The 13,263-nt window shown below is 42.2% G+C and overlaps 1 protein-coding gene across 1 annotated transcript in view; it reads right to left on the minus strand.

Annotated features, from left to right (window-relative positions):
• Window positions 1-13,263, minus strand: part of LOC123752215 (uncharacterized) — a 535,987-nt gene that overhangs the window by 359,935 nt on the left and 162,789 nt on the right. Inside the window, exon 5 of the mRNA XM_069327530.1 lies at window positions 178-752. Coding sequence (XP_069183631.1) covers window positions 178-752 — 575 coding nt within the window. The remainder of the gene's footprint in view (window positions 1-177; window positions 753-13,263) is intronic.

Below are 13,263 nucleotides of genomic sequence, written 5' to 3' on the forward strand. Positions count from 1 at the left end.
AGAGATAATGTATAAGACGTAGGTAGAGTGCTGAGAGATGTAGAAGGTGAAACATGGCAGGAGGGAGGAGTTATGAGGGAGTTACTGAGAGAGAGAGAGTTGGACCAGGTGGAGCAACTGTGAAATAAAGAGGAGCTAGAAACGAACACCTACAAGGCAGAGCTAGAAAGCACTTACCAATGTGTCATGCGTCGGTATTTTGCCAGTAGAGTCGGAGACATCTACTGGCATAGTAGTAGGTTGGCCTAATATTAGGTAATCGTCTTTGGCAGGCGAAAACATGGACGTGTGAGTAACAGGGTCGGGTTGAGGCAGCGTGGGCGTCTTAGCAGCTGGGTCAGAAGGAAGCTTCTTTGGTGTCTTAGCATCGTGGTTGAGAAGTAAATACTGATTCTCAACCCACGCGTTAAAGTTCTGAACAGCCAGCTCTGCTTCGTCCAGAGGTGTGCGATTCTCCGAATTTTTGGCCTCAGGGTTAAGGCCAGCTTTAGCCAGCCATTGCGCTGTCTCTATACTTAGGCCCATGGCAGCCATGTGCAGCGCTGTGTTGCCGTACTTGTCTACTGCGTGGCGGTTACAGCCGGCAGTTCTCACGAATAATGCCACAAGACTGGCATAGTTACCCAATGCAGCCCAGTGCAGTGGTGACCAGCCCATAGTGTTGCGACAGTTGGGGTCAGCGCCGGCATCAAGAAGCGTTTGTACACAGGACTGGTGACCTTCCAGCGTGGCCAGATGGAGGGCCGTGTGACCTGCAACACAAACACAGGAGATTATAATATTTCATGTTCTCGATAATGTCAGCGTTAAACATGTACAATATCACGAGCACAGTACCCACACATATTAACAACAGTCATAAAGAAACAATACCAGCAGCACTGATGACCAAGCCACACATCAGAAGATGGAGAGACGACGAAAGTTTCGATCCGTCCTGGACCATTATCAAGTCGAATGTAAGGGAGATAGATTGATTGATGACGATTAAGCTAGGTGATGACGAGGTGGCAAGGGCATGAATAGCCCATAAGTGGTATATTGTTTGTTTAGTAAATGTATATTGTGTGCTGAGGTCGAATTTAATTGTCAGGCTGCTATCGCGTTGGAGGATACTGCTTGACAGTATTTATAAGGGTGTACAACTGCTGAATACCTTTTCTTTTTACCAGAAGAGTGGCAGTGTTGATGACTTCAGGGTGGTTACTGCAAGATTAAGGGACTCTTAAAGTTCTTCTAAGGTAGTTGGTTGCTTCACATTCCAGGAGATAGTGACGTAATGGCCTCTCTGTGATTGTTTGGCAGAAGATTCATTCTCTCTGTCGGGGTTCACCAATCTCCCAGTTGCATCTGTAACCGAGACGTAGTCTATATAACTGAATTGTTATTTCCCTGTCGATTCCTCTTGGGATATTTACCCTTTCTAACTTGGTAGCCTGAAGATACCATATTGCAGAGGGCGAACCTTTTGCTACACTCTGGTGTAGACAGGCTTTCTTGAGGTGTGAGAGTTTTTTTAGTGATGGCGTTTTTATTTATTCTAGGCTGGGATGGATTGTTTTATGTACTCTAGGCTGGGTTGGATTGTTTTGTGGATCACTGGATGACGAGTTGCTAATTTAGCAATTTCATCAGCTTTCTCATTTAATGGATTCCAGCATGGTATGGAATCCAGTTTAGGGTGACGTTGAGTCTTCTGCCTTTAGCTACTGCTCCAAGATGCAAAATGGTAATAATAATTTCCACATTGTCTTTCCACTGATTTTTTTCCGAATATTTGAAGTGCAGCTTTAGAGTTTGAGTGTATGATTGCATTTTGAGTGTTTTGTGCAATCACATATGCGAATGCCTGTTGTATGGCAAACAGCTCAGTTTGGGTTGATGATACTAGTCCTCCCAGTCTCCAATATGCCTGTTCGCTGTCCGTGCAAGGAGCAGCGCCATTACTCTCATATTCTGTGTCCACCGATCCGTCTGTGAAGATGTGGGTGACTCCTGCTACTGCAATGCTGCACATTTGCTCTTATATAGTATGCTATTGGATTATTGGATCATAGGCAATTTTTTTCATCGGAAGACATTCTATTAGTATTTTAAAGGAAGGCTTCTCCCACGGTGGGGAACAAGTTTAGTTTGGGTGTGGATGGTCACCCCCTCTATCAAGAATCATTCTCTTTAATTGTAGTTTGTTTAGGACTTTTCCCGCTTTGGCAGCCCAAGAGTTTCTGTTGCTTCGGCCAAGTCCATCCACCAAGATCTGTCGTACTGCGACTGGATCAGGAGAAATAATTATCTTACTGATAATCGTAGCTGTTCTTTGAGATCTTCTTTCTTGAAGAGAGAGCAAACCCCTTTCTAGTCTGGTTCACATAGGGGCTCCCAGGGCAACACTCATAGCATAATTTTATTATAATTTAATAATAAATTTAAGATTAAAATAAAAAGATTAAAATTAAGATTATAATTAATATAATTAATTTATAATTAATTTATAATTAATTTATAATTAGTTTATAATTAATATAATTAATTTATAATTAATATAATTAATATCTTATAATTAAGATAAATAATTAAGATTAAAATTAAAAATTTAATAATAAAATTAAGATTGTGGTAATTTATTACCACAAACGTTGTCCACACATTTACAATGCTAATCAGCATACATGCATTTTCTTCTGACCTCCATAGACAGGGTTAGATATCTCTTAAACATATAATTCGGAGATTTATTGAACAATCGACCACAGAAAGTGATTGTTGTGATTTTAAAATGCTAACCTACCAACATAAATTCACAGATATACGTCTGTCCTACATAAACAGTGTTGAAGGTAACTTTTTACAGTGTCGTTAATGTGCGTTTACAAAGGAGAAATTCTATTCTGACTCGCTTCCACATACCCTGTATACAAATACACAAACATATACATATATACACATGCATATACCTACACATATCCACACATATATACATACACCTATGTTTCTCCTACTTTGACAGGGTAAGATAGCATCCATAGAAGCTAGTGTGATATTAAACAACCACTGAGGGTGCTTAAGATACTTTTACAAGCTTAAGTTATAGGTACATACCTTGTTGTTTAGATGTATTACATATTGTATATGTACAATACATTGTATAACAGATGTGTTAAATAGTCAATCTTGGGTACAAGTCCAATAAATCATCAAGTGTTCCAATACTCATATAGTAATTGCAGAGTTCAGCATACCTTAGCCCAGGAGGGCGAAAGTCAGTCAGTATGGGACATTGTACAATATAATGTTCAAGAGAGTGCATATTTTCTCTTTCACAAAGTTAACACATTGTGTACTCGACATTTGGGTTTTGAGAAAGCTGCCAGATACGTCAGTATCCTAGGTGTATTCTGGCCACTATAACATCACATTGCCGAGTTCTTGCTCTATTAGTCCATATGTGAATGTCTCCTCACGATATTTATCATAATGTTTAATGGCATAACTTTCAGCCCTTTGTGAATCTGTTAGGTCAGTGTGATTTTCATTAGATATTTGGTTAAGTCACTACTAATGTCACTATAATGTACACCATTGTAACTACTAATGAAGCACCCATATCAATTTCTACTGCTGTTTTTTTACAGACTGTTTTTGCAACCATATCAACAGTGTCATGCCTTGAGATGCCAACATGTGATGGTATCCATAGGAATTTAATTTCAAATCTGTTTTCTTTAGCAGCTAAAACATTCATTCGTATATCACTGACTATTTTCCGGCTAGTACTACTATTTGCGTTCAATGCCAGGAGTGCACTCTGCGAGTCACAGTATATAAGTCCACTGCCTTTGTCTTTTAAAAATTCAGTGGCAAGGTATATGCCTGCAAGTTTGGTTTGAGTTGTACTTGCCCAGTCATTGACGCGCTTCATTGCTGTATTTACGAGAAAAGATTGTTTAAATATATTACATGCACATCCGGTACATCGTCCACTTTCTTCTACAGAACCGTTGGTATAGCACTGATTCACGTCGTTACCCGTTACCTGGGAACTCTCAGTGATGCTTTTCAGTGTTAACTGTTTTAATAATGTAGCGTGTTCATTATCTTTCTCGAGTGCAATTACAAAATCAACTGATAGATCCCAGTTGTCCCTTGGATTAATTGGTTGAATAATCATTAATTGAGTTGGGTACATATTTAATATTTTGATGGAGTTGGCTACCTTGTAAAACCAAAATGCATAATCAGATTTCGCTCTTCTTCTATAGACCTCAGGTGAGTATAGCATATTAGAAAGTTTATCTTGAAATTTCATGTGTTGCCGAGATCTACTCAATGCCTTCACGCCGAAAACTGTGCTAATGGACAAAATTCTCTCACTTATGGTAGGCAATTTTAACTCTGCTCTCATATTAACTATTCTCGTCGACTTTGGAGGCCCAAGGATGAGACGCATAGCTTCATTTTGCAAGGTTTCAAGGGATGTTAACTCTTTGTCTATATACAGTGCGAGTTGTAGAGCATTGTAGACAATAACAGAACAGATAAATGATACATAAAACATTCTAGCAAGTCTCACGTAAATTCCATGATTGACACCAACAAGGACCGGCAAGGGCTTTACACTCTCCCAGAGTCCTCTCATGAGAGAAGAAAGGTACCCAGGGTCGTTAATGGGGACACCAAGGTACTCAGGGTCGTTAATGGGGACACCAAGGTATCTGTAAGACTCGCAGTTTTTAAGTGCTCGCCCATCTATATGATAATTGGGTGGTGGAATACCACACGGAATGAGAACACGAGTTTTCTGTACAGAGATAAGGAGGCCGCATTCCTCAGCTCTAGTAGCAAAAGCATCGAGCAGAACTTGCATTCTAGGCTCGAAGGCAGCCTGTAAACATATATCATCAGCATAACAGATGACTGTTAGGGAGGTTAGCGACCTGAGGATTGCCACCCGGGCCCCAGTCCTCTCTCTCAAGTAAGTGACCTCGGCATTACAATTTATGTGAGTCCAGGATTATTCCTAGATACTGAGAAGTGTCCACCCATTCAATTGGTTGACCCTGTACTGTGAGTTGGGTGTTGGGCTTCACTATTTTAATGGACATTGGCATTTGTCCTGATGGGGTTGAGTTTGACACCAATCTGCTTTGCTTCTTCACTGTTGTGAGATGTAGAGCATTGTATTCAATAACAGAGCTTTTGGTCAATAACAGAATCAATAGCAGAGCTAAGCATTTGGGTGCAAGGCATGCTGCTTTCTTTCCTTTTATGTTGATGACAAAGTTGTCCGCGTAGTTTAGCAGCCTGCAGTGTTGCGGGAGTTTCAACCTCATTATTCTTTCCATTAAACAGTTGAAGAGAATGGGCTGAGAATGCTGCCTTGCGGTTAACCATTTTCATATCTTTTGTATTCAGAGACTGTGTCATGAAGTTTCACTCCTGCTTCTCTGTTTATGAGACAGGTTATGGTCCAGGAGAACTAGTTGCTTTTGACCTCTTTGTCAATGAGACAGCAGAGAATAGCTGGGGCGCTAGCTAGTTCAAAGGCTTTCTCAAGGCCCAGGAATATCAGAATTCCCAGTCTGTCATTCAAGTGGGCTAACAGAGTTGTAATACATTCCACTGTGCCAACCCATTTTCTCTAGACATACATATCCTGGTGCAGTTTAGGCATTTTCCACTCAAGTCTGTTGAGGACCATTCTGTCAGCCATGTGGCTGCACAGCTCTGGAGAGAGATGGGCCTTGGATCAGCTGGATCTTTGGATTTTGGGATCGGCACTATGTCTGTTCCATTCCAAGCTGTTGGTCTAGTTTGAAATGTCCTGACTAAATTAATTAACCCAAGGTATGCAGCGTCTCCCTCTGGGCTGAGGTTTCTAATAATTTTATAGGTTATTTTGTTGACTCTTTGAGACAACAAAATAATTTTTAGCGCAGTAGGCAACGCGTGAGTCTCATAATCTCAAGGTCGTGAGTTCGTTCCTAATAGCTATAATGAGTGCTCTGGGAGACTTGAAGATCTTGAGGTCTGAGATGAGGGAACGAATCACTCTAGACGCAGTCAGCAAAGTCCTGTGCGCTCCACTGGCTACCTCTTCTGTGCAGGAAGAGTCATGGCCAGGTTGTGGGGACGACCGCCGGAGTCCTTACGGTCAACAGGTGGAGCCCACCGTCTCGCCAACTTCCTTTTTTTTACCCACACAGACCAAAAATTAACCCAGCAGTTAACCCACATAACCCCCGCTTCCCAACCAATCACTCGCAACCTTTCCTCACACGGGCTACAAATAACCTCAATATAGACCTCTCTCTACTCCTATACTCTGAAACCCAACTTACTGTTCCCCCTATTCCACCTTGGCTTTATACAACTCCAAATACGACAGTGTCAGACCATCGGAGGAAGAATTGAAACAGGAATTTTCTTATGTACTTTCGTATATTAATACATATTCAGTAGGAATGATTTACATGCCAAGTATTGAACATTTATAGGCAGGAGAGAGAGGTGAAGTGAGGTGAGGTACAATGAAAAATGAATGGAAATTAGGTGGACACAAATATGAGCCGTATAACTCCTAATACATCAACACAACTCGAAGACAACATTGCAAAGTCTGCACCAAACTCAGCCATAGCCTCAGTCTTTGTCTCAACAATTAAAAATTGTTATCCAAATATCACAGCAATTTATACAGATGGATCTCGCATCTTCATGAACAACGTACCCTCGGTCACTAGCGCTGTATGGATACTGGAATACTATCTCAAGCAGGGATGGCTGTTACCAAACCAACTATCTATTTTCACAGCTGAATTACATGCCTTATATCAAGCTCTCCAAATAATCACAACATTACCAATCGGGACATATACAATCTGCAGTGACTCCAAGAGTGCGGTTCAAGCAATTACGTACTCTTGAACAACGTGCAAGGAGTTTGTTTACCCATGTCTTCAACTTCTTCATGAACATCGATTGAACGGTTATGATACCTCTATCCAATGGGTCCCAGCGCATTGTGGTATTCTCCATAATGAACTAGTAGATCAACTAGCCAAAGCAATGCACAACACGCCTCACATTACCCGTCATCCAAGTCCCCATGTTGCACGTAAAAGAGCCTTCAAAAATACCATCACCCAAGATTTTGCGACGAAATTGAAAACGTCATGCTCACCTTTGTACTATGGGTCCGTTAAAAAGAAATGGGAAACTTGGAAACATGTCAGATATATAAGCAGAGAAATTGATGTAACGATGACCAGAATAAGGCTGGGAAACACCAAACTGGCAGCACACAGCTCTAAGTACAGAACAGACATCAACGAACTCTGCATCCACTGTCAGGTGCCTGAAACAGTCGAACACTATCTTCTTCACTGCTTCCGACATCATAGTGCCAGTGTAAATTTCAAACAAGTATTTAACACACTTAAAATACCCTTTATCATCGAGCATATATTAGGAGGAGTTGACCACTCGTTACAGGAAAAATACCAAATAGTCAAAGCACTGGCTAAATATCTCCAGTCGACCAATAAATTTGGTCATATCTGACCCGCGCCACATTTATACCTGGCGCCACCAACAGCTTAGTACCAAAAACAAATGTCTCATCGCAACACCGAGGATCAGCTGACGCCATAAACACAACACACCGCCCTGCGGTGCGGCAAGTCTCCCTCTAACATGCACCTCTGTTCTAGTCGCCGCTCCTCTGTCTACACGACAACGCAACAAGCACTTTTGAAACTCTTATCATCCTCAACATAAACGCCTCTACCAACATCTGTACTGGTGCAGTCATCGGGAGGACAAACCCTTCATGCAAACTGCACCTACTATCAAGAAGAAGAAGAGACAACAAAATAACCTATAAATATAGGGTATGTATCTTTGGAGTTTTTCTTAGCCCGATTGAGCCCATCCTGTATGAAAGGGGTATTAGTATCAGAGACTTCTGCACATGATGTAAGGATTCTGTGCCACCTTTCTTTCTCTAATCCTGTCTGTACGGTTAGTACATCTGGTGGAAACTGATTATTGGCTGCTCCTTCTGCAAATTTGGTTGCCAGTACTTCGGCTTCCCGTTGAGAAGCAGAGAAAGATAAAGAAACGGGCAATAAGTAAGGAAAGAGTGAGGCGAGGAGCAGGTAAGAGATTAACGTAATCATGACTTCTCTCATGTTAGGGACTATAAATCATCTTATTAATAGGTCTTCTCCTAAAATAATCTTTCCTGCCTCTACTCTTCACAGATGCGGTCTTGTTGATTCGGTTCTGATTCACAACCTACCATACTTGAACCTTAGTCTTGGCTTTGTTGCTGTTGACTCTTGTCTTTCACGGTGCATACTTAAATGCTCTAACCTTCTTAACAAATACGACCTGAAATAAGCCTACCCCCTTTTTTTTATCTTACCCCCTCCTCTTATACTTACCTATCCCATACTTCCTTCATACCATTATTACATTCATCCTATTCGTACCTTTCATTATACTCTTACCTTCTCCTCACCTTATTCTAGGAATTACCTTCTCCTAGGAGCAGACGATGAGTCACAATAATGTGGCTGAGGATATGACGACTAAACCACACACCAGAAAATGAGGAGACGACGACGTTTCGGTTCCTCGTGGACCACTATCAAGTCACTTGTGATGGGAGCGAGGGAGGCACAGACATCAAGTAAGGCAAGAGAGGGGTGAGGAGGAAATTCTTAGAGGAAGGTAAGAGCAAGGCAAAAAGTACGGATGGAATGGGTGTGTGAGAGAATGGTCTCAAGATTCTCCCACAGCTGACTTGAAAGTCTTATTGCAGTGCATGGTGCACGAAGCCGATATCTTTTACTCCTGAATGGAAAACTATCATGTCGGTTGTCCCCAGAATGCCCACATGATCAGGAATACATCAGTCATTAATCTCAACCGGCGTGATTAGGAACTGTAACGTAGTCGTGACGTGCTGGATGCTGTGGTGGTACATTGGATGTATTCAGCTCACCAGTGGTATATTAATATAATTGATTTCATATTTCCTTGTTTCAGTTTGCGTGTATATTTTTGCCAAGTGTACTCAGGTATTATTTTGTTTATTAATATTATAGTAAGTTTGTTTTATTGTTCATCTGGTGTTTTTGGTTCTTCCTGCAACTTATACACTGCAAGGACCAAAACAGTACTTTTTTTATTTGATGAGAGTGATAGCCACAATACACCTGCCGAGTAAAGCTGCGATACTGTTTGATGTCGCATCGAGTGGGGACCTGTCCTAGGAGCCAATCTCAGGAACTGTTCCTAGCAACCTTTGCTTAATGTTGTGTTTAGTTGCTATAATTTGCTTTTATACTTGTTTGCATTTTTTCAGAATCCATTTTAGGATTTCATATTTGTGACTGAACATATATATCTCCATTACAGGTGTAGCAACTTGTGATTAGTTTATTAGATTTACTTTTGATTATGTGATGTTTTATGGGCAAATTCATACTCTTAATGGTTAGTCTTCTCAACTAATCTTATATCTTATTTACCCATATTAATTTTGTCCCAACAGAAGTGACTCACTCAGGCAGATCACCCCCCTCGGGTACTTATCTTATACTTTGATTTGTCTTCGAACTATCATGTTCCACTTTGCATTACAAACTTAGTAGGAAGTATTGGACTACAGATCCTTTCGCATCCAGAACTCTGTTGTACATTCGGGACTCGTATAGCCGTTCCCATCAGAGTGGTGACACTCCCTGCACTCCTAAGCCTCCGGTCAAAGTTCGTGATTAACTGCTCAGGTAGGGAGATTACTATTCTTTTACAGAGCACAAGGAATAGTAACTGCAGTTAATTACATAGATTCCAATAGGACAACTCTTGCTCTCTCAGTTACTCAGTAACTGAGCCACTCAGTTACTCTGGCCTAGGATCCAATGGTCAGTACTTCTCTCAGGTTACTACGGGCTCACCATAGCTCGTGCTACTTGGAACTTTTTGTTTCAGGTAGTGAATATTAAACAACAACTACAGTACTTCTCAGAGCTCACCTTAGAGGAAGAGCTGCCTTGACCCTCAGTACTCTTGCCACCAAGACTGACTACGAAGTGCTAAAGCAAGTAGTCTTTATGCATAGCTACTATCCACTAAAAATTATCCACAACATTTCAGGGACTATGTCAAGACTCAGTCCCAAACCGACTTGGAGTACGTGGAGAATAAAACCAGTTATTTCCTGAAGTAGTTAGAATCAGCCCAGATCACCACCTTTAGTGAATTATTAAACCTTGTATTAATGGAAGAATTCATGCAACGTATACCTACCTAACCCAGTGCGTTCTATCTTGCAGATACGGGAGATACGAACCTCAGTAAATGTGCACAGTTAGCTGATACTTACAGTCTAATCCATAAATCTTTTGATTCATATTCAAATAAACCATATTGGAGACCTCTGCCAGTGTGTTGTTGGAGACCCTTGCCAGCGTGTTGCTGGAGACCTCTGCCAGTGTGTTGATGGAGACCCTTGCCAGCGTGTTGCTGGAGACCTCTGCCAGTGTGTTGTTGGAGACCATTGCCAGCGTGTTGCTGGAGACAACTGCCAGTGTGTTGTTGGAGACCCCTGCCAGTGTGTTGATGGAGACCTCTGCCAGTGTGTTGATGGAGACCCCTGCCAGGGGTTGGTTGAGACCCCTGCTAGCGTGTTGCTGGAGACCCCTGCCAGTGTGTTGCTGGAGACCCTTGCCAGTTTGTTGCTGGAGACCCCTGCCAGTGTGTTGCTGGAGACCCCTGCCAGTGTGTTGCTGGAGACCCCTGCCAGTGTGTTGCTGCAGACCCCTGCCAGTGTGTTGCTGGAGACCCCTGTCAGTGTGTTGCTGGAGACCCCTGCCAGTGTGTTGTTGGAGACCCCTGCCAGTGTGTTGCTGGATACCCCTGCCAGTGTGTTGTTGGAGAGTAAAAATGGTGTTTTGACACCACTTGGAGGGAAGAGAGGGGGGAGTAATAGTGGTGGAGGAGGAGGGGAGGCAGAGTCAGTCGTAGTGGTGGACGCGATGTGATATAAGTGGTGGAGGTGAGGTAAAGTGAGTGGTGTCAGTGGTGCTGATGGTCAGTACCTGTTGTGTTACATGTTGTCTAGTGTGTTGTTGTCAGTGGTGCTGATGGTCAGTAACTGTTGTGTTACATGTTGTCTAGTGTGTTGTTGTCAGTGGTGCTGATGGTCAGTAACTGTTGTGTTACATGTTGTCTAGTGTGTTGTTGTCAGTGGTGCTGATGGTCAGTACCTGTTGTGTTACATGTTGTCTAGTGTGTTGTTGTCAGTGATGCTGATGGTCAGTACCTGTTGTGTTACATGTTGTCTAGTGTGTTGTTGTCAGTGGTGCTGATGGTCAGTAACTGTTGTGTTACATGTTGTCTAGTGTGTTGTTGTCAGTGGTGCTGATGGTCAGTAACTGTTGTGTTACATGTTGTCTAGTGTGTTATTATGTAGTTCCTTAATGGAGCCCTGTTGCTTAACGATGCATAAGCAACAGGGCTCCATTAAGGAACATATAATCTCTTCCCACAACCAGACCATCACCAGAGAAATCTTAGCAAACAATACAGAAATCAGAGATAGATACAGCGACAGCAGGCGGCTTGACATCTGCGAGGCACTACACATCAAGAAGACAACACCAGCAATCAACAGCCAATTAATGCACAACTATATTCTACCCACTTCAAGACTTCGCTCCAATATAAAAGCATCAAGAAATATGGGCCAATAGGCCCTTTTGCAGTTACTTCCATCCTTACCTTCAATTTACCCAATTAATACCCACTGTTTCGTGTTCAGTCCTGTGTTGAAAGTTTTGTTCACCTCATCCAAAACTGTTGTAACATATCACCTCACCAAAAATGCGGGTATAAAATGAAAGCTGTGTAAATCATAGTGTAGTAAGAATTCTGTTTAGTGTTTGCAGGTTATAGTTGTGTGTGTGTAAACTAAAAGTCTTTGAAAATGTAATAAGTTATCAAGAAAAGCGTTCAAGTGTCGCGTCAGTCTAGAAATAAAAATGAATTTTGGAGAATTGATTTTTCAATTACTATCAACAGTGAAAAGAATCATAAGAAATATTGAGAAAATTCGTGTTAAAATTATTAATCTTACTTTTTCGGTCATATTTAACAATATATATATACATATATATATATATATAAATGAAAACTCACACCCCAGAAGTGACTCGAACCCATACTCCCAGAAGCAACGCAACTGGTATGTACAAGACGCCTTAATCCACTTGACCATCACGACCGGACAAAATGAGGTGATAGCCGAGGCTATTTGAACCACCCCACCGCCGGCACTCGGATAGTAATCTTGGGCATAGCATTTTACCAAATCACCTCATTCTTTGGGGCACACGTGAGGAACACAAATGCGAACACGCCTGAATGGTCCCCAGGACAATATGCAACTGAAAACTCACACCCCAGAAGTGACTCGAACCCATACTCCCAGAAGCAACGCAACTGGTATGTACAAGACACCTTAATCCACTTGACCATCACGACCGGACAAAATGAGGTGATAGCCGAGGCTATTTGAACCACCCCACCGCCGGGACTCGGATAGTAATCTTGGGCATAGCATTTTACCAAATCACCTCATTCTTTGGGGCACACGTGAGGAACACAAATGCGAACAAGCCTGAATGGTCCCCAGGACAATATGCAACTGAAAACTCACACCCCAGAAGTGACTCGAACCCATACTCCCAGAAGCAACGCAACTGGTATGTACAAGACGCCTTAATCCACATGACCATCACGACCGGACAAAATGAGGTGATAGCCGAGGCTATTTGAACCACCCCACCGCCGGCACTCGGATAGTAATCTTGGGCATAGCATTTTACCAAATCACCTCATTCTTTGGGGCACACGTGAGGAACACAAATGCGAACAAGCCTGAATGGTCCCCAGGACAATATGCAACTGAAAACTCACACCCCAGAAGTGACTCGAACCCATACTCCCAGAAGCAACGCAACTGGTATGTACAAGACGCCTTAATCCACTTGACCATCACGACCGGACAAAATGAGGTGATAGCCGAGGCTATTTGAACCACCCCACCGCCGGCACTCGGATAGTAATCTTGGGCATAGCATTTTACCAAATCACCTCATTCTTTGGGGCACACGTGAGGAACACAAATGCGAACAAGCCTGAATGGTCCCCAGGACAATATGCAACTGAAAACTCACACCCCAGAAGTGACTC

Source organism: Procambarus clarkii, chromosome 19 (genome assembly GCF_040958095.1).
Source record: "Procambarus clarkii isolate CNS0578487 chromosome 19, FALCON_Pclarkii_2.0, whole genome shotgun sequence".
Classification (NCBI taxonomy): domain Eukaryota; kingdom Metazoa; phylum Arthropoda; class Malacostraca; order Decapoda; family Cambaridae; genus Procambarus; species Procambarus clarkii.